We start from the raw sequence: 24,492 nt of genomic DNA, 5'->3' as shown, positions 1-24,492 counted from the left end.
CTGTGGGAGGAAACCGAAGTTCCTGGAGGAAACCCCACGCAGACATGGGGAGAATGTGCAAACTCCACACAGACAGTCGCCCGAGGCCTGGGTCCCTGGCGCTGTCAGACAGCGGTGCTAACCACTGAGCCACTGTACTGCTCATCAAGCTTTCACCGATGGGGCTGTGGATGTGCAAAGAAGGTTCCTCTCACTTACCCGACACCAGCCTGGGCAGCAGGAACTGCCAAGTTTCCAAGGCACTGTGGACTTCACCCTGAAGCACTGATAAAATATGGATGGTTTGTGGCCCTAATTGGCCATCAGTTGTTCAACTGAAAGGTCTCAATAGGCCCAAGGCTTGGTGGGGGTTTGGCAGTTGGCTGCTGCTACCTGATACCTGTTCTGTATCCTGTAAATTATCAAGCAGGTTTGGAGTTGGCGGGAAGGGGAGTCAAGATTTTACTTGCGCCCGCCCCCCCCCATACAATCTTACAAACCCAACGACAGGGCAATGCAGAATGCAGCTTCGTCACAACTTGGATAAGCCAAAGGTGTGAACAAATCCAGAAAAGGGTGAGGATGGGGTGGGCGAGAAACAGAAGAGAAAGTCTGTATTAGAGTGGGGGAGCAGCAGAAACACTCTCAGTTCAGGCTGTTCAAAGATGTAAACAGAATCAGCGGTTAGGATCTGAAATTATTCAATGTCGCCTGTCCAACTGGAAGATGATCTGCCTGTCACTGATCTTCCATTGATCTTTAAAGGAGTAATTTGGAGGGGTGATCAGAGGCTAAAGTGGGAGTGGGCAGAAAATATGACAGCAAGTATTGGAAACTCAACTTTAAAGGGTGAATGGTGGTGTTTACTCCCCTGAGATGGCAGGACTGATGTATGAAGAGAGACTGGATTGGTTAGGACTATATTCACCGGAGTTTAGAAAAATGAGGAATATCTCAGAGATGCCTACAAAATTCTGACAGTGTAAAGGTAGGAAGGATGTTCCTGATGATCTGGAAATCCAGGACAAGTCATCACAGTTTAAGCACATGGGGAAGGACATTTAGGACAGATCGTTTAAGGATTATAGTTTATCTCTCGCATCCTAATATGCCAGGGAATTTGCATGGCACCCTGCCCATCCAAGTTCGGTATGTCCTTTCTGTCGTGGTCAGAACTGAATACAATGCTCAGATACAGTCTGGATAGAGCTTTACACTATAATTTTTATAAAACGTAACTATAGCAACTGAAGGTGGCTGTTTGGCCCATTGAATCTCATGCTGGATCTCTGTGGAAAAAGGAGCCATTCTGAGAGGATCTAGTGTTCTGGTGATTTATTGGCCATGAGGCCATTTTGGGGATGTCGGAGGCCGGATATTAGTGCACCTTCTTTCTTTCATTTATGTTTGTGCATTTTTTTGTTTCAGGGTGAACCTACTACACATGTTACAGCCGGTGGAGGCTATCCTGGCAGAAAGGGAGAGCCCGGTAATCCAGTATGTGGCACACTTTCACTCTTTACCCAGAGTCTGTGTCGGTGTTTGATTTGGTGTTAATGCTCCTCATGAGTCTCTTCCCACTTTAAAATCATCAAAACCCTTCAATATATCCTTCTGTTTGTTTTAAATTCCTGTATTTACCCAGCTTCCTCTTCGATGTATCTACCCTCTTCATCTGAGCCACTCCCTATGCTGGCAAGTTCCACATTTTATGTAAATAACGTTTCTCCTGAATTCCCTGAATTTATTGGCCACTATCTTATAATCATGGCCTCTAACTTTGATCTTTCTAATGATTCATGGGATCATTAGGCTAGCATCTATTGCTCAGAGGACAGTGAAGAGTCAGCCGCACTAATGTGGCCTGGAGTCACATGTAGGGCAGACTGGGTAAGGATGGTGGATTTATTTCCCTAAACGATGTTAGTGACCCAGGTGGGATTTTACGATTGACAGTGCTCGACCAACACCTTTCTTCCGGCTCCTCCCCCAACCCCTATTGAACTCAGACTTCACCATCTGCCCTGTTGGGATTCAAACCCATGCCCCACAGAACAGGAGCTTGGGGTTCTGGGTTACTAACCAGTGACATCACCACTATGTCACTTCCTCCCTTCCCAGGATCTTAATATCCATCTCAGCAAACCCTTTCACAATCTTAAAGATCACTTGTAGGCCACTGTCCATCCTCTTTTGTTTGCAGATAGATACCATCTCATTGAGAGAGCTCCATAAGATCATGAATACGGTGGCAGAGTTATACCATTTGGCCCATGGAGTTTGATCTGCTATTCAATCATGGCCGACATGTTTCTCAACCTCATTCTCTTCATAATCCTTGATCTCCTTATGAATTAAGACTCAATGACTTGCGGGAAGGAGGGGTTTGGTACAGAGCTGAAAGAAGAATATACAACTTTTTCCCCTTGAATGAAAATAATACAACCACCCATGTTTTGTACTTGCATCAGATCCCAATCACTATCGATGTAAGTTGTGACATTTTGTTCTTTTGCTTTGTGACATTTGCAGCACCCTAGGACTGAGATAACTGACCCTCCTATTGCCTGATTGGAGTGTCCAGTGCCTGAAGTCAGTTCTTTCTATTGAGGAAAATTCTTAATGAGTTTTCATCACTAACATCCTATTTGGGTTGTTGAGAATCTTACCTCCCTATAGCTGCAACCTCCAGCACTCTGAAACCCTTGTTAGCAACTTCCTCCAATCCTTCAATCCTCTTAGAAACTGACCCTCACCCAATTCTGTATCCCTGGTTTTAAATGTGCCACCATCAGTGCCTGGTTTCCAAGTTCTGGAATTCCATCCAAAAATCTCTCCACACCTTTTTGAACAGTTTTTGTCATCTGTCCAAATATGCCTTGACATCAAATTTTAGCAGCTGATGCTCTCGTGAAACGCCTTGGGGCACTGTTAACAATGTTAGAGGGGCTATGCGAATGAAAATTGTTGTTGCTAGCCAACCTGCAAATTGTTAGACAATCTTTGAACTGCAATGACAGCTCCTCTTTCGGTTCTCTATTTTAGGGTGCTCCTGGTCCACCTGGGTTTCCTGGACAAAGAGGTGACAATGGGCTCCCTGGTCAAGTCGGGCCACAAGGTCCCATCGGTCCTCCAGGACCTCCTGGGAGGTCTATCAAGGTATGTTGGCAACCTTGCAGGAGAAATGTCGAATTAACTCAGAATCAAATGTGAAACACCCACATGACCCCCTTTAATTTCTGGTTAGTTGCTTGATATTCATTACTGAGTTATAACCAGGTCTCTTGAAGGTGAGGCATTGAAAGAATATTCTTCTGAGGTTTTCTAAATTAGGTGTCAAGTATAGTAAGAGCTCTGCGTCAGAAGGTCCATAGAAACATAGAAATAGCAGTAGGAAGAGGCCATTCAGCCCTTTAAACCTGCTCTGTCACTCAATATGATCATGCCTGGTCATCCTATTCAGTCCCCTGATCCCACTTTCACCTCATACCTATTGATATGGATTTCCTTCTTGAAAACACTCTGTGGCAGAGAATTCTACAGGATTTTCTCCACATCTCAATAGTAATTGGCCTACCTTGTGTTCTTAGACTTTGAGCCTGATCTGGTATACCCAGGGCCATCCTGCGTTTACCCTGTCTAGTCCTCTCAGAATTTTATAGGTTTCTATGAGCTCAAAGGACCCCACCCCACTCCACCCCCATTCTTCGAAACTCCAGTGAGTATTGTCCTAACCAATCCAGTCTCTCTTCAAATCGGAATCAGAGCACAAACTGTCAACTAACAGTTGCAACGTGACGCTGATCGAGGGAGTCTTTCATTGCTGCATAAGCAAAGAGTCCATCTGCCCTCTGAGATGGGCACAAAATGACCAAAAATGTGATTTCTAAGGAGTTCTTCGTTAACCAGTAGCAATGCTTGGTTTCCAGAGATTGAGGATTGATCTTGTTGAGATGTGAAGAAGGTCTTAGAGGGTAAATGTAGAGAAACAAGAATGAGAGCAGACAAGCTTAACCTTAGAGCTTGCCCTTTCAGGAAAGCAGTGGTCAAAAACCTCAAATTCTCTGCCCCAAATGGCAGAGGTTGAAAGGGGTTGTCAATTGAAGAGTTAAAGGTCGGAATCCATAGATTTCTTTTTGGCGAAAGGGTGTCAAGAGAGATGGAAAACAATTAGCTCATTGGAGTTAAGGTATAGATTAGCCACAATCTAAATCTATGGCATCTCAGGCAGAACTATGTTTCTAGATTTTATATACTCCCACGTTATCCTGATCTGAGAGTTGCTATTTCACACACACAAACCCACTTTACAACAGTGAAGAAAAGCCAGTATAACTGCATGATGGAGAGGTACTGGTGTTGGATTGGGGTGGACAAAGTTGAAAAATCACACAATACCAGGTTATAGTCCAACAGGTTTAATTGGAAGTACATGTTTTCGGAGCACTGATCCTTTTCATGTAGATAAATCAACATGAGTTAATCTCAGCTCGTACACCAATCCCAAGCCACTCTGCTGAAATTGAGAGATGAATACCGTTAGAGTCATAGTGATGTAGAGCTGTGCAGTACGGAAACAGACCCTTCGGTCCAACTCCTCCATGCTGACCAGGTATTCTAAATTAATCTAGACCCATTTTCCAGGACTTGGCTCATATCCCTCGAAATTCTTCCTATTCAGATACCCATCCACTTGCTTTTAAATGTTGCAATTGTACCAGCCTCCACTTCCTCTGGCAGCTCATTCCATACACGCACCACCCTCTGCGTGAAAAAGTTGCCCCTTGTGAATATTTCCCCTCTCACCTCAAACCTATAGTTTTGGACTCCCTACCCGGGGGAAGAGACCTTGATTATTCACCTTATCCATGCCCCTAATGATTTTATAAGCCTTTATACAGTCAGCCCTCAATGCTCGAGGGAAGCTTCTTAATAATGGATACGTTCACAGATTACATCCACTTCCAAGTTTCTATCCCTCACACCCTACCAGTTCCTCCTTATGGTTATTTCCCTTATCCATCTGTTTAGAAATGCAATGATGTGTACCACCAGGTTAGGTGGGATTTGAACCTTCTAACACAGAGATAGGGAGACTGCCATTGTACCACAAGAGCTCCTGGTCCATTTTTACAGTTAATTTTCTAATCAGTCTGTTCCAAGGAACAGCCTTCTGGATCAGGTGGGACTTGAACCCTGGCTTCCTGGAGCAGAGGTAGAGATCCTATCACTACAGTGCTTAGTTGCTCTTTATGTTCTCCCAAAATAAAGCAAATCAATTTACTTGAATCAAATTAGTAGCCAGTCCTTCTTTATAATATCTGAATTTAACCACGTCCAATGAAATAAAGAGATGGCAACTTCTTGAAGGGATATTCAATGTGAGGGGAGGTGATAGCCTAGTGGTATTATCGCTGGCTTGTAAATCCACTGTTCTAGGGAGCTGGGTTCAAATCCTACTGTAGTAGATGGTGAAATTTGAATTCAATAATACCTTGAATTCAGAGTCAATTGTTGGGAAAAATCCATTAGGTTCACTAATATCCTTGAGGGACGGAAACTGTCATTTTTCCCTGGTCTGGCCTACATGTGACACCTGACCAACTCCAATGTGGCTGACTCTCACTGCCCTCTGGGTGAGAAGGGCATAGGCAGTTCATGTTGGCCCAGCCAGTGGCTCCCTCATCTAGCGAATGAGTAAAAGAAACTTTCAAATTTTAATTAAAATGTTGTTGTGGAAGTTGATTATGCACAACAGCCCCCTGTGCCACTTTCTGGGAGTGATAATATTCTTCAGCCCATCTGGTGCCCAGAAGTCTCTGTTTATACCGATTTTGAGTAATAATTTAAATTAGGCCTCCTAAAAGGAACCAAGTTCCGGATGGGTGGCTCAGTGGTTAGCACTGCTGCCTCACAGCGCAAGAGACCTGAGGTTGAATTCCACCCTCGGGCGACAGTCTGTGTGGAGTTTGCACATTCCCCCGGTGTCTCTGTGGTTTCCTCCGGGTGCTCCGGTTTCCTCTCACGGTCCAAAGCTGCACAGGTTAAATGGATTGTCCATCTAAATTGTCCATAGTGTCCAGGGATGTGCAGACTGGGTGGATTGGCCATTGGAAATGCAGGGTCTGGCTGGGGTGTTTGTCAGTATGGATTCAATCGGCCAAATGGTCTGGTTCCAGACTGTAAGGATTCTAAGTTTAAAAAAAGAGTTAAACCTATTTAATAGGTAGCAGGTGAAATCCTTGTAGTGCAGTGGTAGTGTTCCCTGCCTTGAGACCAGGATGTCCAGGTTAAAGTCTTAACTATATTAGAGGTGACTAATAATATCTCTCAACACGTTGATGAGGAAAACATCTCGCAGTTATCAAATAACACATCATTAACATCAAAGTTAAAAATCACACAGCACCAAGCTATAGTCCAACAGGTTTAATTGGGAGCACTAGCTTTTGGAGCATTGCCTTTTCATCAGGTGGTTGTGAAGCAGGACCCGAAGAGACAGAATTTATAGCAAAAGGGTTACAGTGTCACAGAGTTGTAATAATATATTAAACAAACGTAGATGAAGTCTTGTGTCTTTCAGGATGGGAGATGCTGGTTTAGGCTCTTTAGTCTGTTAATTTGAGAACTCCTTTTAAGTTACATTCTAAAGGTGATGATTTGGAGGTGCAGTGTTGGACAGCGGTGTACAGAGTTAAAAATCGCACAACACCAGGTTATAGTCCAACAGGTGTAGTTGGAAGCAGTAGCTTTCGGACCGCCGCTCCTAACAGCGCTCCAAAATCTAGTGCTTCCACATAAACCTGTTGGACTATGACCTGGTGTTGGGCGATTTTTAACATTCCCAAGGTGGCTTCAGCTCAGACAATGTATTAATGGTGTGAACTTAACGTCTGTCATTAACGTCAACATTGATCTTACTCAATTGTGTTATTTTTTTAATGAGCTCCAACTTGCTTAAATGTCACAGAATAATCAACTTAAACTGGAGTTTTCAAGAGAGTTTTTGCATTTGAAGCTTGATCAAAGTCAGTAAGAGTGTTCCAATCTCCAACAGAACATTTCGAAGAGTGTTCAATTCTCCGTGATAGCATTGCAAAATATTTGGAAGCTCTTCTGATCGACTTTCTCTGTCTTTTGCAGGGGGAAAAGGGAGAACCAGGTGAGAGAGTAAGTGAATGTTCCTTTCAATCATCATATCCGGCTGATTTTACTCCTTCCTTTGTTTCTTTACGTTTCTGGCCATCAGTCTCAAAGGATGTGACTTGTCCTGGGGTTTTCTCCTTCTGCCCATTAATGTTTGGGGTAACCTGTTGTGTTCCTATCTGAGTCCTAGAGCTGTTTCTTCTCTGGGCCTGGTAAAATCCAGTCTTCAGTCAGGGCCCAGGTCCCTACCCATGTTGAATCTGTTTGATTTAATTGAGATTTTCTGAGTAGCCTGCTTTAACCACTTCATAATAGATTCCAACATCGTCGCTATGACAGGCTGTAAGCAGACTGGCCTGTACGCACCTGCTTACTGTCTTTTTCCTTCCTTGAATAGAGGAGTTCTGTTTGTTAACAGATGAGATCTTTCTAGTATCGTGGGTGTTTTCAAAAGTTAAAACTAAAGCATCGGTTATTTCAAAAGACACCTCTTCAAGAAGCTTGGATGAAGTTCATCAAGACCTAGGGACTTGACTAATGTCCTCAGTACCCATTTCCTGCTGAATGAAATTATTTTAAATCCCTCTCTCCTTTTCAAATCTTGATTGTGGGACATTATTTGTGTCCTCTACAGTGAAAAATATTTGTTTAATTCTTCTGAAACTTTTAAAAATGTATTACTACTTCCCAGACTCACTCTGTCGAGGACCAATGCTTACTTTACTTACTCTTTTCCCTGTTAAAGACCTACAGAAACTCTTACAATTTGCTTTTATGTTTCTAACGAGCTTTCTCTCGTTTTTGAATTTTCTCATACTTCATAATTGTTCATGCTGTGTTTTTATTTTGTCCAATCTCCTGCATCATATTCATGAGGGTGAAGGCATATTCAGTTTGTTCAATACACTTCTTTTCTGCCAAGGTCAATGATAACTAGACCTTGCAAAGTTCATTTTCAGATGATTGACTTATTCAAGTTGCAACTCTTTCCAGCTGAGGGAGGAGATAGCAAAGATAAGAGCCCAGACCTGCATTCTTGAAGTTTCAGGGGAGAGGCATTCAAACTGAAATTCTCTTGATCTGTTTCCCACCCACTCACCATCATGTCTTTACACCTCTACGAGAGGTTTGAGGGATAAGGTTTGAGGTGATGTTGCTGGTGGGGGGTAAGTCCTAGATCACCAACTGGGTGAACGGTCTGAACGAACGGTCAGTAGCAGATCACTCTCTAGCCTTTCCAGCTCAAGAGGGAGGTTGAGCATTGGCAGAGGGAAGCAATGAACTTCAGGGAAAAGCAGACTGGAGTGACCGACTGACAATTTGACTTTTCCCACAGGGTGTTCCAACATCGGTAGATGGAGCAGGTCAGAAAGGAGAGCCGGGCCGCCCAGTGAGTATTGAGACATGAGGAGGACTGACCGCAGGAAGGAACATCCACTCGTGTCTGATGACATTAATTAGAACTAATATTGTATTTCCTTTGAAGGGAAGTCCTGGTGAGTCTGGTAGCCCAGGACCAAGAGGACCCCCTGGCCCAACAGGACAGAAAGGTGAAAAGGTAAAAATGTATTACTTTCATTCCTGACATAAAAGCCAACAACAGTGAATGATAAACCAGGGACAGGACATTCATATATCTGTATGGCATCAGGCACAGGATCAGTAATGTGATGGTCAAGGACCAATATTAGATTCTTGATCATAGATTTGACCATTTGGTTCATTGAGTCTGCACCAACCCTCCAAACAGCATTCCCCCCCAATCCCTGTAACCCCACATTTCCCACTGCTAATCCACATAGCCTGTGCATCTCTGAACTCTATGGGCAATTTAGAGTCCTAGAGATGGACAGTGCGGAAACTGACCATTCGGTCCAACTCCTTGCCGATCAGAAATCCTAACCCAATCTAGTCCCACCTGCCAGCACCCAGCCCATATCACTCCAAACTCTTCCTATTCATATACCCATCCAAATGCCTCTTAAATGTTGTACTTCTCCCTTCCTTCTCTACTTTCTCTGGCAGCTCATTCCATACACGTACCACCCTCTGGGTGAAAAAGTTGCCACTTAGGTCTCTTTTTAATCTTTCCCCCCTCACCCTAAACCTATGCCATCTCTTTCTGGACTCCCCTCCCCAGGGAAGAGACTTTGTCTATTTACCCTATCCATGCCCATCATGATTTTATAAACCTCTGTAAGGTCACCCCTCAGCCTCCGATGCTCCAGGGAAAACAGCCTCAGCCTGTTCAGCTTCTCCCTACAACTGAAATCCTCCAACCGTGGCAACATCCTTGTAAATCTTTTCTGAACCCTTTCAAGTTTCACAATATCTTTCTGATAGGAAGGAGACCAGAATTGCACACAATATTCCAACAGTGGCCTAACCAATGTCCTGTACAGCCGCAACATGACGTCCCAACTCCTGTACTCAATACTCTGACCAATAAAGGAAAGCATACCAAACACCTTCTTCACTATCCTATCTACCTGCGACTCCACTTTCAAGGACCTATGAATCTGCATTCCAAGGTCTCTTTGTTCAGCAACACTCCCTAGGCCATTCCACCCTAACCTGCACATATTTGGACTGTGGGAGGAAACCGGAGCACCCAGAAGAAACCCACACAGACACCAAGGTCCCTGGTGCTGTGAGGCAGCAGTGCTAGCCACTGAGCCACCACGTCACCCAATAGCCAGCTGGTGAAGGGAAGGTCTTGTGGTGCACTGAGTGACATCCTGACCTCAGAGCCGGAAGCTCTAGGTTTGAGTCTAACCTCAGGAGTCGGTGGCTGGTCATAGTGTTACCAAACAGGTGGAGAATTAACCTACCCATCCATCCAGCACAAGCCACTGGGAGGTGGTGAGATCGGGAGAGTTTTCTGATCAATTATATTTGATGCAGAATAGTGCTATCAAGCTACAGTCTCAGAATTAAGGCTTTTTGTTTATTTGTTAGTAGGATATGAGCATCATAGAATTTTATAGAGACCCTACAGTGTGGAAACCAGCCACTTGGCTCAACAAGTCCACACCAACCATCTGAATAGTAACCCATCCAGATGCATTCCCCTACCCTATTAGTCTGCATTTACCCCTGACCCACACATCCCTGAACACTATGGGCAATTTAGCGTGATCAATTCACCCTAACCTGCACATCTTTGGACTGTGGAAGGAAACTCACACAGAAACGGGGAGAATGTGAAAACTTCACACAGTCGCCCGAGATCGAACCTGGGTTCCTAGCATTGTGAGGCAGCACTGATAGCCACTGAGCCACCCGGTTGCCCAACATTGTCTAAGCCAGCATTAGTTGCCATCACTAATCATCCAGAGGGTGCTAAGAGTCAACCATGTTTCTCTGGGTCTGAAGGCACATGTAGACCATGCTGGGTGAAGATGTTGAGTTCCCTTCCCTAAAGGGCGTCAGTCATCATTAAGCTAGCTCTTTATTAATACTAGATTTTTATTGAATTAGAATTTCACCATTTGCCATGTTGGTGTTGACAGAATTAATGCCACCTTTGTTGTTGTTGGCTATATCTATGCACTGTACAGTCTAAGAGAGTAGAATGTATGTTCCCAACATCCTTTTATTTCCCTAACAGCAGAAGAAAACTTTTAAAAACCATGACTTGTGATCATGAATCCATTAACTTGTCTTCTTCCCTGCTAATACTTTGGAATCTGGTTCACAGGACTGGGGAGCGATGATGCTGGTGAAATTACTTAGATTAAGTTGGTGTACCATAGCGTTATGGCTGGAAATATTGACACAGCTGTACTGCAATTGCGAGGACACCTAGAAAAAAAAGTATTTCTGAAAATGGGTTCTGAAATTTTCTTTCTGTGTTTCCAGGGCACTGCAGGTGAAGGTTTCTCAGGACCACCAGGGCGCCAAGGAGAACCAGGTGACCGGGTTAGTGCCATTGCAAATCTCAACAAACTAACTGGACTAACAGCTTTGTTAACTCTATGGAGAAAGATGTCGGTTGGTTTGTAATCCTGGTTGATTTTCTTGCAGACGTTTTGTCTCCCTCCTGGGTGACATCTTCAGTGCTGTGTAGCCTCTGGATGAAGTACTGTCATTGTGATCTGCCATGAACTTACACGGTTCTGTCTGTAGTGTGGGAGGTTCTGCTTCTGGTTTTGTACAGTCGTGGTCTGCAGATGGGGTCTACTTCAACATGTTTGTGTGTGGAACCAATGGATAGATACAAGGCTTCCAGGAATTCCTGAGCTTGTCTTTGTTTTGCCTGTCCCAGTGTCGGAACATGGTCCCAATGGAGTTAATATCCTTCAGTGTCAGTGTGTATTGATATGAGGGAGGACTGGCTGTGTTGTTTCATCTAGAGGCAGGCCTATGGATTACTTGATTCCTGAGAGTGAACCTTGGGGCTTCCTCTTCCTTGCCCATGTATCTGTTTTACACTGTGTTGACCATTCCTCGCGAGTGGCGGTTGCATTTGTAACATTCGTGGTTTTGTTGCACTGCGAAGAATTTTTGATTAGATTAGATTACTTACAGTGTAGAAACAGGCCCTTCGGCCCAACAAGTCCACACCGACCTTCCGAAGAGCAACCCACCCAGACCCATTCCCCTACATTTACCCCTTCACCTAACACTACGGGCAATTTAGAATGACCAATTCACCTAACCTGCACATCTTTGGATTGTAGGAGGAAACCCACACAGACATGGGGAGAATGTGCAAACCCCACACAGTTGCCTGAGGCAGGAATTGAACCCGGGTCTCTGGCACTGTGAGGCAGCAGTGCTAACCACTGTGCTACCCACAAATTTATTTAAAGAATATTTAAAGGATTCTAATTTGATACGGAAAACATTAGTTTTATGTATAAATGACATGGTGGCTCAGTGGTCATCACTGCTGCCCTCGTAGTGCCAGGGACCTGGGTTCAATCCCAACCTTGAGTGACTGTGTGGAGTTTGCACATTCTCCCTGTAAGTGTGGGGATTCTGCTGGGTGCTCCAATTTCCTCCCATGGTCCAAAAAAGTACAGATCAGGTAGGTGAGCCATGCTAAATTGCCCACAGTGTCTGGGGATGTGTCAGCTACATTTGTTAGCTATGGTAAATTCAGGGTTACATGGATAGTAAGGGTGGTGGTGCATCTGCTTGGGATGCTCTTTGGAGGGTCAGTACAGACTCAGTGGCCAAATGGCCTCTTCCTGCACTGCAGGGATACTGTAGCTTCATCTTACCACATGGCTGTAAGACAGAGTTAAACTGTGGGTTAACCATCGACCAGAAACAAGCCATACCACAGAGGCGGGAAATTCTACAGCAAGTAACTCACCCCCTGATTCATGCAGCACGGAAACAGACCCTTCGGTCCAACATGTCCATGTGACTAATTTTCCCAAATTAAATTAATCCCATTTACTTATGCTTGGTCCATATCCCTCTAAACCTTTCCTATTCATGTACCTGTCCAAATATCTTTTAAAATATTGCAACTATATCTGCACTACCACTTCCTCTGGCAGTTCATTCCACATATGAATCATCCTCTGTGTGCTCCTGAAATCTTTTAAAATCTTTCTCCTCTCACCTTAAAAATATGCCCTCTGGTTTTGAGCTCCCTCACCCCGAGGGAAAAGACCTTTGCTCTTCACCTTATCTATGCCCTTCATGTTTTTATAAACCTCTATAAGGTCACCCCACAAACTCCCATGCTTCAGTGAAAAAAGTCCCAGCCTCTCCCTTTAACTCAAACTCTCTGGTCCTGGTAACATTCTGGTAAATCTTTTTTGGCATCCTCGCCAATTTAATAATATCTATCCTGTGCACATACAGTTCTGTGACCAAAACTGTATGTGCACGGATCCTGAAGCTTGTCCACCATCTATAAGGCACAAGTCAGGAGTGTGATGGAATAGTCCCCACTTGCCTGGTTGGGTACAACCGCAACAACACAGGGTAAAGCAGCCTGCGTTTTGACATCCCATCCACCATTTTCATCGTTCAGTTCCTTCACCACCGACGCACAGTAGCTGGAATGTGTACCATCTGAAAGATGCAATGCCACAACTCACCAAGATTCTTTTGACTGCACCTTCCAAACCCATGACCTCTACCACTGGGAAAGTCAAAGACAGCAGATGCAGGAGGGGGCAGTGACGCAGTGTTAATGGCCCTGGATTAGTAATCTGGTAACCCTGATGTTTTGGGGCATGGGTACAAATTTCATCTTAGCAGATAGTGAAATTTGAATTTAATAAAATCATTGTAATTTAAAAGCCAGTTGAATGGTGACCATCTAACTGTTGTTGTACCTCAGAGTTCTGTGCACGAAAAGAAAACCTTGCGAACAGCGTTGGTCCCATTGTAGGCCTTTTCATCCATACTTGAGCCACGTCATACCTGGGATAAATTACTCCTGGTGTTTTTCCTGTACAACGGATGTGAGGTGGCTTTAGCAATGAAAAGTTGCAGTCTTGTTGCCCATTTCTTGAGCCCAGTAGCCTAGAAATTGTATTTATCTGATTCCCCCTGTATGCCCATGTTTCACCCCCATTCGTATAGCACAGAAACAGACCCTTCGGTCCAACCAGTCCGTGCTGACCACAGTCCCAAACTAAACTAGTCCCACCTGCCTGCTCCTGTTCCTTATCCCTCTATACCTTTCCTAGTCATGTAATTAATGTCTTTTAAATGCTATAATTGTGCCCACATCCACCACTTTCTCCAGAAGTCCATTCCACACATGAACCACTCTCTGTGTAAACATTTGCCCCTCATATCATTTTTAAATCTCTCTCCTCTCACCTTAGTAACGTGCCCCCTAGTCATCCTGAAATTTCCCAACTCGAGAAAAGACACCTACCATTAACTCTATCTAAACCCCTCATCACGTATTGTCAGACATTGATGGGTTGACGGTGAACTGCCAAACCAACGCCATAATATGCATCAATGCAGTGGGGCTGGGGTGCAAGGGACCTGATCTGTGGTGGTAAAATCCAGGCAAGTCCATGAACATGAGAATAATCCCTCTCCTGTGAAATTGTTCAGTGTGAGATGTTGGATGTACCATTAGCCATTATACTGTAAAATGTACAAAGTAATTTGTTCCTAGATATAACCTACACCTCCCTGTGTGAATTGAGAGTGTGATGCTGGAAAAGCACAGCAGGTCAGTTAGCATCCGAGGAGTAGGAGAATTGACATTTCGAGCAATAAGCCCTTATGCCGAAACGTCGATTTTCCTGCTCCTTGGATGCTGCCTGACCTGCTGTGCTTTCCCAGTACCACGCTCTCGACTCTGAGCTCCAGGATGTGCAATCCTCACTCCCTCCCTGTGTGATAACAAGACCCAAATGCCTGTACTTCCTAGGGTCGGTTAGAGCCTATCTGTTTTTAGGGAAGGTATCAAGTCAATTTGAGGTCAGAATAAACAAACAAGAACATTCTTTAATGTTTTATATTAGAAAAAACATGCAACGTGGCAGTGTGCATATGCAACATCTGAAGTGTGACACATACCTAAATATTTTAATGATTTATTGTTAATCTCTTCACTTTTTCAGGGACCCAGAGGATCTCAGGGTGAACAGGGTGACAAGGCAAGTGTTTCAGGATTACGGTGTTACCCTTTTTTTGTAATTTTTCAGTTGACATTAAACTTGATTTGCTCTTTCTTCACCAGACTGGGTAGCATCTCATGTTACTCCCTTGCAAGTAGGGATTGGAAAGAATGTTGTATATGGTGATGGGGGGAGGAGGGGCGGGGGCTGGTTTAGGAGCACATTAATGAGAATGAGTGTGTTGTGTTTGGTAAAAAATAATAAGTCGGGGGAGACACCGACCCCACAAGGTCCTTCTCATCACAACAGCTTCTGATTTTCTACTGGAAATGCAGTTGAGGCAATTACCCTTAACCATGATTTATGTAGAAATTGAACAGTAACATCTGTCTATTAACCTGTAAATCTGAATATTCTGTCTGCGATGTTCTGCTCCATCAGAAGCTACACATTTTCAGTATCTAACAGAGAGACTCAGCACTGGTCAACTTAAAATGACTGAAGTAGGTAGCAAATAAACTCATTAAATTGTTTGATCTTGTGCAATATAGTATGAGTATCCTTTGAAGCTCAATAAATTCTAATAATCTAATGCAGAACCTCATTCTTTCAGTATTAATTATTTTAATTATTATTTGAGATTCTTAAAAGCAGAATTTATTTTTGGTTTTCTTCTTTCTCGCTCTCTTAATCCAATTTTTCATTCTGTTTCTTCATTTTGCTTTCTGTATTTGATTGGACAGTGAATTAAATATTCAAACTGACACTTCCTGTTCAGATTCTGAATGTTTCTCATTCTCATGCGATTTGATTGGATACCCAGCTGCTTACCTCATATCTCATGGGTGACATGGTCACTCAGTGGCTAGCACTGCTGCCTCACAGCACCAGGGACCTGGGTTCAATTCCAACTTCGGGCGACTGTCCGTGTGGAGTTTGCAAATTTTCCCCTTGTCTGCGTGGATATCCTCCAGCTGCTCTGGTTTCCTCCCACAGTCCAAAAATGTGCAGGTTAGGTGAATTGGCCATTTTAAATTGCCCATTGTGTTCAGGGATGTTTAGGTTAGGTGCATTAGTCAGGGGTAAATGTAGAGTAATAGGGTAAGGGGATGGGTCTGGGTGGGTTACTCTTCAGAGGGTCAGTGTGGACAAGTTGGGCCAAATGGCTATTTCCACACTGTAGGGATTCAGTCAGATTGTCATTAGGTCAGTTGACTGGTCTATGTCAAAGAGTGATGCTAACAGCATGGATTCAGTGTCCACACCAACTAAGGTTACTATGAAGAACTCTCCTTCTCAACCCCACCCCTTGCCTGAGGTGTGGTGATCCCCAGGTTCAATCACCACCACCATTTGTGTGTCTCTCTCTAATCAGAGAGCAGCCTGGTTGGTCCAAGGTGATTGTGGGATACAGGGGATTCCTTTATCTGAATGATTAAGCAATAGGGTGGTGGGGACCAGGTAAATGCTTTCAATTAAATAGGTCAGCTTAATACCCTGAGAGCAGAGTTTTGGTTTTTTTTGGAAAATATAAGCCTGATTTGTTGCAGGTATCTCAGACTGTCAGGGAAAGAATGAGGGAGACAGGTGAATGTAACAGTGAAGGAGTTATTGATCAAGGTGGGTAATTAACGGGACATCTTGTTTTTATGTTTTGATGGACAGGGAGACCGAGGTCAGCCGGGGGAGACTGGTTTGCCGGGATCCCGGGTAAGTGAATGCTACCAACCCTTATAATCCTTTTATCAGGAAGTTACCGTGCTCAGATTTGTAAAAATTCACTTCGGCAACTCGCCAAGTCTTCTTCAAGAGCTTCCCATGACTCGGAGCTCAGCGGAGGCACACACCGTCCTGATTTTCGCTCTTCCTTCGCTGTTGTTGTGTTGACATCAAGGAACTGCTTTCCTAAGACATTGTAGATGCCTCTGCACATCACGGACTGCAATGATTGAAGAAGGTGGCTCATCATAGCCTTCCCCAGGATATTGCCTTGTTGCATCTCCTGAATGAATAGGTAAATGGAAGTCTTTAGATCAAATGTTCAGGTCAAATGATGAACTTGGTCTCGCAATTGAGGCATTATCTTTGGGACATGGATACAGCCAGCTGTGACAAATGGGAGGAGAAGTCTCTATAGCTTAATGTCAAAGTGTTCCCTACTTTGCCCCAGAAGAAAAGTGCGTTATTTGGAGCTCTGCCCCATACCAATGAGCCCCTAGTGGGACCCTCTCTCCATACCAAATTTCCATAGTCCAACAGACCCGACAGCGCCAGAGCTCAGCAGTGGATACTGATGGAACTGCAGGCAGGTCCATGTAGGGAATCCCATGGATTCCAGACCCCTGTTGGGAGAGCTTTGGGTTTGTGGAGGGGACAGGTGTGGGAGGGAGTGTTGGTTCTTGGATATTTAGCAAGGGGGGAATAGGGGTTTTAGAGAACGAGTAGGAAGGAATGAGTGCTATTTTCTCAGGGTGGTGGGGGGGCTGGTGGAGGTGACCATCAGTGGGCACCACAGAGAGAGATTCTATCCTTCACGCAGTTTTAAGCTCCTTCAAGTCAAAGACACCACTGTCACCTGGTTGCCCATGCTAACCACGTGTTGGCAACGGCAGCGTAATATTCAAAGCTCTTACGCTTTTGAGATTATTAACCATCTTAATTGACATTTGATTAAAAACTGAAAGAACCGCTGATGCTATAAATCAGAAACAAAAACAGAAATTGCTGGAAAAGCTCAGGTCTGACAGCATCTGTGGAGAGAAATCGGAGTTAACATTTTTAATCGAGCGACCCTTCCTCAGTACAGATGGTAGCGAGGAAAATGTCAGTTTATATGCAGGAGATTGAGTGGGGTGGGGGGGTTTGGGGGAAGGAGTTAACGATAGGTGGGAATAATGCCCAAAGAAAGAGAAGAGCAGTTGGACAGACAAAGGCATGGATAATGTTCTGGTTAGGAGGGTGAACAGCTACTAATGAGGTCTGTTAGTGGCTAATAGTGGATTGTGTAATAGCATAAAAATGTGTTGCCTGAAAAGCGCAGCAGGTCAGGCAGCATCAAAGGAGAAGGAGAATCGACGTTTCGGGCATAAGCCCTTCTTCTCCTTGGATGTTGCCTGACCTGCTGTGCTTTTCCAGCAACAAATTTTTAAGCTCTGATCCCCAGCATTTGCAGTCCTCACTTTTTCCATTGTCTAATAGCAGACTATGTGATAACAAGCAAAAACAGAAGGTGCCGGAAGAGCTCACAGGTTGGCAGCATCTGTGGAGAGAAATCAGAGTTAACAGTTCAGGTCCGGTGACCCTTCCTCAGAGGACACGAAACATTAACTCTGATTTCTCTCCACAGATGCTGCCAGACCTGCTGAGCTTTTTCCAGCAATTTCTGTTCATTCTCTGTATTGTATGTAATGGCAGGCTGCTGATGTCAGCACCTGCCCACCCTGAATATCACAGGCCTCAGCTCGACAGTGGGCAGTCACCCTTCTTATATTCCCCAACCAAAAACATAGCTGATCGGGGCATGTAATTTCCAGGTCAGTATCTCCTACTGCATTTCAGTTGGTTTGTTAATGTCACTTCTCTGAGGCATCTCAACAACTTTTATGATAGCGATTTTTGAGAAGATTTGTAGCTCAGATTGAGGTTCTGGATGTAGATTTGCTCACTGAGCTGGCAAGTTCATTTTCAGACGTTTTGTCACCATACTAGGTAACAACTTCTGTGAGCCTCTGGACAAAGCACTGCTGGTGATTCCTGCTTTCTATTTATATGTTTGGGTTGGTGATGTCATTTCCTGTGGTGATATCACCACAGGAAATGACATCACCATAAGAAATGACATCACCACAAGAAATGACATCACCAACCCAAACATGTAAATAGAAAGGAGGAATCATCAGCAGTGCTTTGTCCAGAGGCTCACAGAAGATGTTACCTACTACAGTGACGCAACGTCTGAAAATGAACCTTCCAGCTCAGCGAGCAAACCTGCATCCAGAACCTTTTATGATGTTAAATAGAAGTAGTTGTTGTTATTGCTGCACCATTTGCTGTGCCTAGGGTGATGGTTGACTACAAAAGCATGGTGTCCAACATTACAGCGAGGCAAACGCTGACTATATCAAAGTTGAGAGTGTGGTTCTGGAAAGACACAGCAGGTCAGAAGCATCCAACTATTTCAAAGCAGGTGAAGGAATAGGGCCAGACTGTCTATCTGCCCTTCTAATGGGTCTCCCAGGTTGTTAATTAATTGGCAAAATAGACGAGTCCTGACGGTGTTATTTACTTTTTACAGGGAGAAAGGGGACCTCCGGGACCATCGGGGCTTAAGGTAAGTGAGCCTCGTCAGCTGATTGATTAATTGATTTCGTATCACGTGTACCAGAGTACAGTGAAAAGCTTTGTTAATGAGCAGTACATAGTAAGCAAGGATGTAGACACCAAAAGAGTCTGAGACAGAGGCAGACAAGTTACATTGCACAGGGAGTGCGCTAAGCCAGGTCAATGTTAGCAAGATCAGGCTAGAGAGTCCATTTATCCATCTAATAAGGGATAAGATGTGGAGGTGCCGGTGTTAGACTGGGGTGGGCAAAGTCAGAAGTCAAGATTAGAGTGGTGCTGGAAAAGCACAGCAGGTCAGGCAGCATCCGAGGAGCAGGAAAATCGACGTTTCCTGATGAAGGGCTTTTGCCCGAAACGTCGATTTTCCTGGCTCCTCGGATGCTGCCTGACCTGCTGTGCTTTTCCAGCACCACTCTAATCTTGACTCTAATCTCCAACATTTGCAGTACCCACTTCTGCAAAGTCAGAAGTCATACCACACCTGATTATAGTCCAACATTTAAACTCCTACATGCTCTGAAAGCTTGTAATTTTAAATAAACCTGTTGGACTATTACCAGCTGGGGGCAATGCTGCCTCTGAGATGATTTGATGGGATCTCATGGAAACCTATAAAATTCAGAGAGGTCTAGACAAGTTAAGCACAGGAAGGATGTTCCTGATGACCAGGAAGCCCTAAACTGGATGGGGGGTGGTGTTTACACTCTGAGGATACGGTCCAAAATGAACAGATGTATCTTCACCCAGAGAGTGGGCAGCCTTTGGAGTTAAACACGGGGTAAAAACAATGACTGCAGATGCTGGAAATCAGATTCTGGATTAGTGGTGCTGGAAGAGCACAGCAGTTCAGGCAGCATCCGAGGAGCAGCGAAATCAACATTTCGGGCAAAAGCCCTTCATGATTCCTGATGAAGGGCTTTTGCCCGAAACGTCGATTTCGCTGCTCCTTGGATGCTGCCTGAACTGCTGTGCTCTTCCAGCACCACTAATCCAGCCTTTGGAGTTCCCTGCCGCAGAAAGCAGTTGAGGCCGAAACATTGAATATTTTCAAGAATGAGTTAGAAACAATTCGATAGGGTTAAAGGGGTCAAAGGTTATGGGGAGAGAACAGGAAGAGGGTATTGATGATCAGCTGTGATCATATTGAATGAGGAAGCAGGCTCAGAGGGCTGAATGGCCTCCTTTCTGCTATTTTATACGTTTCTGATGAGGAACAGGAGGTGGCCATTCAGCCTCTCGAATCTGCTCCGCCATTCAATAAGATCATGGCTGCTCCAATTGTGGTCTCAGTTCCACTTTTCCTGTTCCCTCCCGACACATGTACAGCACACAACCCCAAAACTACTGAGTTCCTTGTTAATTCAGAATTGGTCTGATTCACCATTGAATATATTAGATGAGCTAGCCTCCACCAGTCTCTGCAGGGAAAGAGATTTCCACAGCGTAACCACCGTCTCAGAGATGAAGCTTCTCCTCATCTGAATAATCTACTCCAAGCTGTGATTGCTTATTGTGTCTGATGTTGGACTTTTGGTCCATTATTTAATGCTATCAACACCTGATTGATTCTTTCAGAATTTTAAGAGAGTTTACATCTTGCCTGGTCATGTGTGCATTTCCTAATTTAAGAGTCTAAGAATATCCAAAGGTAATGAAAAGCATTGAAGGGATGATGGGATTGTATTTGTACTGAACCAACTGTCCAGAGGCCAAGGCTAATGTTTTGTGAATAGGGGTTCAGATCCAACCATAGCAGCCGATGGGATTTAAATCCAGTGAATAAATATGGAATATTGAGCCAGTCTTAACAATGATGGCTGTGACAACTGTTATTGATTGTTGTAAAATCCAATCTGGTTCACTAATGCCCTTAAATGAAGGAATTCTGCTGTCCTTATCTAGTCTATCCTGCGTGTGACTCCATCCCCACATCATGCAGTTGGTATTAACTACTCTCTGAAATAGCCTTGATAGCTGTTCAGTTCGAGGCTCACTTAGGGATGCGCAGTAAATGCTGAGCTTGCAAGCAAAAATGAAGTCCTGTGAGCAAATAAGAGGAAACAAAATCACTCTCTTTCTTTTTCTCCTTTCTTTCACTCTCTTATTCCCTTTCTGTTTCCTTTCTGTTGTTCTACATTACCCCTTTTGCTTTCCATCATCCCATTACTTCCTGTTTCTTTTGCCCTTCTCTCTCCATCTGTTTTTAATGAGCTTTTCCACTTTCCTACTCTCTATCTGATGGCAGGGGAAACTGCGCGTTGTAGACTCAGTCTCCGTGTTTCGCTACTGAGAAGTTAAATTCAGAATATGTGCACCTTCAAGCGTGTATCGTTGCTTCATTTTCAACTGATGAGTGTCAGTGAGTGTGGGAACAGATCCAGGCAGTGAGTGAAGGCACAAACCGACAGGGTGAACCGTTAACAGTCTGAGTCATGCTGCGTTTTATTTAACCACCTCCAAAGTGTCTCAGGGAACCATCTGTTTCTGAATCGCGGTTCCCTTTATTGAGCCACAACTCCAGCAGTATTCACTAATGCACAGAGGAGAGGTGGTCGTACAGAGACCCAGTCTATTATAGACAAAATGAGGACTGCAGATGCTGGAGATCAGAGTCAAAAAGCGTGGCGCTGGAAAAACACAGCAGGTCAGGCCGCATCCGAGGAGCTGGAGAATCGAAGATTCAAGAATAAGCTCTAACATTCCTCATGAAGGGCTGACGCCCGAAACGTCAACTCTCCTGCTCCTCAGGTGCTGCCTGACCTGCTGTGTTTTTCCAGCGCCACGCTTTTTGACTCAAAAAGTATGGTGCTTTTCAACCACCATACTTTTTGACTGTTATAGAGAATCAGTTCAACACACCCTTGAGATAGGGGGTTTCAAAATCCCAAAGAACCAGCTAATAATTGTTTTTATTCATTCGCAGGATGTGGTACCGCTGGCCAGGCCAGCATTTATTGCCCATCCTTAACTATACGGAGAGCAGTTAAAAGTCAACCACATTTCTAGAGGCCAGACTGGATAAGAATCAGCAATTTCCTTCCTTTAAGGGCATTGGTGATGACCTTTAATGACAATCATACGGTTACCGTTAAACTATCCATCTATTCTGGGATTACAATGAAAATAAATTTCATTGGAAGGATTTGAACCCGATCCCTGGAACATTAATCTGGGGTTCTGGATTACTAGTCCCAGTGACATTACCAGTGCCTCCCCAAGACAGAATTGAAAACTAGTCACGTTAGTGGTTGATTAATTTATAAATTCATCCAGTCCACTCATTTCGTTTAGGGGAGGAAATCTGCCGTCCTTACCTGGTCTGGCCTACATGTGACTCCAGACCCTCAGCAATGTGGTTGACTCTTAACTGCCCTCTGAAATGACCCAGCAAGTCAATCAGTTCATGGGAAATAAATTCTGACCTTGTCTATGCTTCATGGAAGAGTTTGGAAAAACCCTGATTCTTACCTTTATGATTGAGATAGCGTTGTAATCCAGCCAGAATCTCAGTTATGATTGAATGTTTCTGTTACTAGGGAGATCAAGGGCTGATCGGACCACCTGGTGTTCCGGGATCAATTGTGAGTATTGTCTCATTCTCATCTTTCCTTTGATTGGTGAGTAGTCAAGGAGTATTGTTCCAAATAGCAACAAGAACAGAAAGATTAGAAACTGGATATAAATACTCTTACTGTAAGAGCAGCCCAAGGGGCAGCGAATTCTGTGGAAAGTAATCACCTTCTGGCTTCCAGTGCTCATACTGTCCATGAGGCACAAGTCAGGAGTGTGATGGAATACTCCCCACTTGGCTGGATGGGTGCAGCTCCATCAACACTCAATTAGCTCCACATCTATCATCCAGAAGGACAAGGGCAGCAGGTACATGGGAAAACCACCAACTCCAAGTTCCCCTCTAAGCCACTTACCATCCTGACTTGGAAAGATATAAGCATTCCTTCTGTTTCGATGTAGACACACCAACAATGTCATTATCTTGGAATTCCTTCGTGAATGGCATTGTTGGTGTGTATCCATCTACACAGAAGGCAGTTCACCATCATCTTCTCTGCGGTAATTAGGGACGGGCAATAAATGCCGGGCATGATAGGAATGTGACAATTTCTTCTAGAAATGAAGAGTGTTATATGAGAAATCAGTGCTGAAGTGATTCCAAATTGCAGGGGCTGGTGTTCCCACATACCTGCTTCCCTTGTCTTTGAGGAGAAAGTGAGGTCTGCAGATGCTGGAGATCAGAGATGGAAATGTGTTGCTGGAACAATCCATCTTCCGCAACTACACTGGCCCCACACCCCACCTTTTCCTCCGCTACATCGATGACTGTATCGGCGCCGCCTCGTGCTCCCTCGAGGAGGTTGAACAGTTCATCCACTTCACCAACACCTTCCACCCTGATCTCAAATTCACCTGGACAGTCTCAGATTCCTCCCTCCCCTTCCTCGACCTTTCTATTTCTATCTCAGGCGACCGAATCAACACGGACATCTACTACAAACCAACCGATTCCCACAGCTACCTGGACTACACCTCCTCCCATCCTGCCCCCTGTAAAAATGCCATCCCATTCTCCCAATTCCTTCGACTCCGCCGCATCTGCTCCCAGGAGGACCAGTTCCAAAAACGCACATCCCAGATGGCCTCCTTCTTCAAGGACCGCAATGCCAGCCATTCTGCACCCTCATCCACTGACCTTATACCTATACCTTCTCCCAGTAATCATCAAATTGACTTTGGGATCTCGAAACAGTTTACTTACTGGAATATGGTGCTATTCCTGCAAAAGCAGGCCTTGGCTTCTGCAAGCATTCACCCCAATGCAGCCTTGCATGGTTTTGCTAGACTGCATCAATTAAGATGGGTCTAGCATTGGAATTGGGCACCTTTCATTCTGCAAATTGACAACGAGGTAGTTTTCTGTCTTACTTGGAAGACTAAAGCTATTTTCATCTGTGCTCATTCCTCTACGCTATTATGGACAGGAGTGCTTGCTGAAGAAATACCATGTGTAGTAATTGTCATTTTACTTCCTTTATAGGGATTGCCAGGTACAAGTGGCCCCAGGGGTGAAAAGGTGAGAATGTTATTCCTCAGGATAGGAAATCATTTGGCCTGTAGATTTTTCACTGATGGTGAGATCCACGTCCCACTCAAAAAGCATCCAGGTCACGTCAATCCCTCTTCCTCTGGTACACTGAACTTTCAATGTTTCTTGAAGAAAACAGTCTTCCAGCGTTTTTGTTCAAGAGTAATTCGACTTTCATATTCCGTGTTTATTTGATTACATTACAGCGTGGAAACAGGCCCTTCGGCCCAACAAGTCCACACCAACCCGCCGAAGCGCAACCCACCCATACCCCTACATTTACCCCTTACCTAACACTACGGGCAATTTAGCATGGTCAATTCACCTGACCTGCACATCTTTGGACTGTGGGAGGAAACCGGAGCGCCCGGA

General features: G+C 44.4%; 1 protein-coding gene across 1 annotated transcript in view; it reads left to right on the top strand.

The window, feature by feature from the left end:
* LOC122559238 (collagen alpha-1(VII) chain-like) overlaps positions 1 to 24,492 on the top strand; it is a 247,948-nt gene that overhangs the window by 196,659 nt on the left and 26,797 nt on the right. The window contains exons 39-49 of the mRNA XM_087994572.1: positions 1,408 to 1,476; positions 3,025 to 3,138; positions 7,123 to 7,149; positions 8,462 to 8,515; positions 8,612 to 8,683; positions 10,987 to 11,046; positions 14,682 to 14,717; positions 16,344 to 16,388; positions 18,973 to 19,008; positions 22,556 to 22,600; positions 24,073 to 24,166. Of these exons, the coding sequence (XP_087850698.1) occupies positions 1,408 to 1,476; positions 3,025 to 3,138; positions 7,123 to 7,149; positions 8,462 to 8,515; positions 8,612 to 8,683; positions 10,987 to 11,046; positions 14,682 to 14,717; positions 16,344 to 16,388; positions 18,973 to 19,008; positions 22,556 to 22,600; positions 24,073 to 24,166 (652 nt within the window). The remainder of the gene's footprint in view (positions 1 to 1,407; positions 1,477 to 3,024; positions 3,139 to 7,122; positions 7,150 to 8,461; positions 8,516 to 8,611; positions 8,684 to 10,986; positions 11,047 to 14,681; positions 14,718 to 16,343; positions 16,389 to 18,972; positions 19,009 to 22,555; positions 22,601 to 24,072; positions 24,167 to 24,492) is intronic.

This window comes from Chiloscyllium plagiosum, unplaced genomic scaffold (assembly GCF_037043375.1).
Source record: "Chiloscyllium plagiosum isolate Xiang-an unplaced genomic scaffold, Cpla_swu_hap1 HiC_scaffold_14, whole genome shotgun sequence".
Taxonomy (NCBI): Eukaryota; Metazoa; Chordata; class Chondrichthyes; order Orectolobiformes; family Hemiscylliidae; genus Chiloscyllium; species Chiloscyllium plagiosum.
Note: the sequence above shows the minus strand (reverse complement) of the source record. Positions and strands in the feature narration are given on the sequence as shown.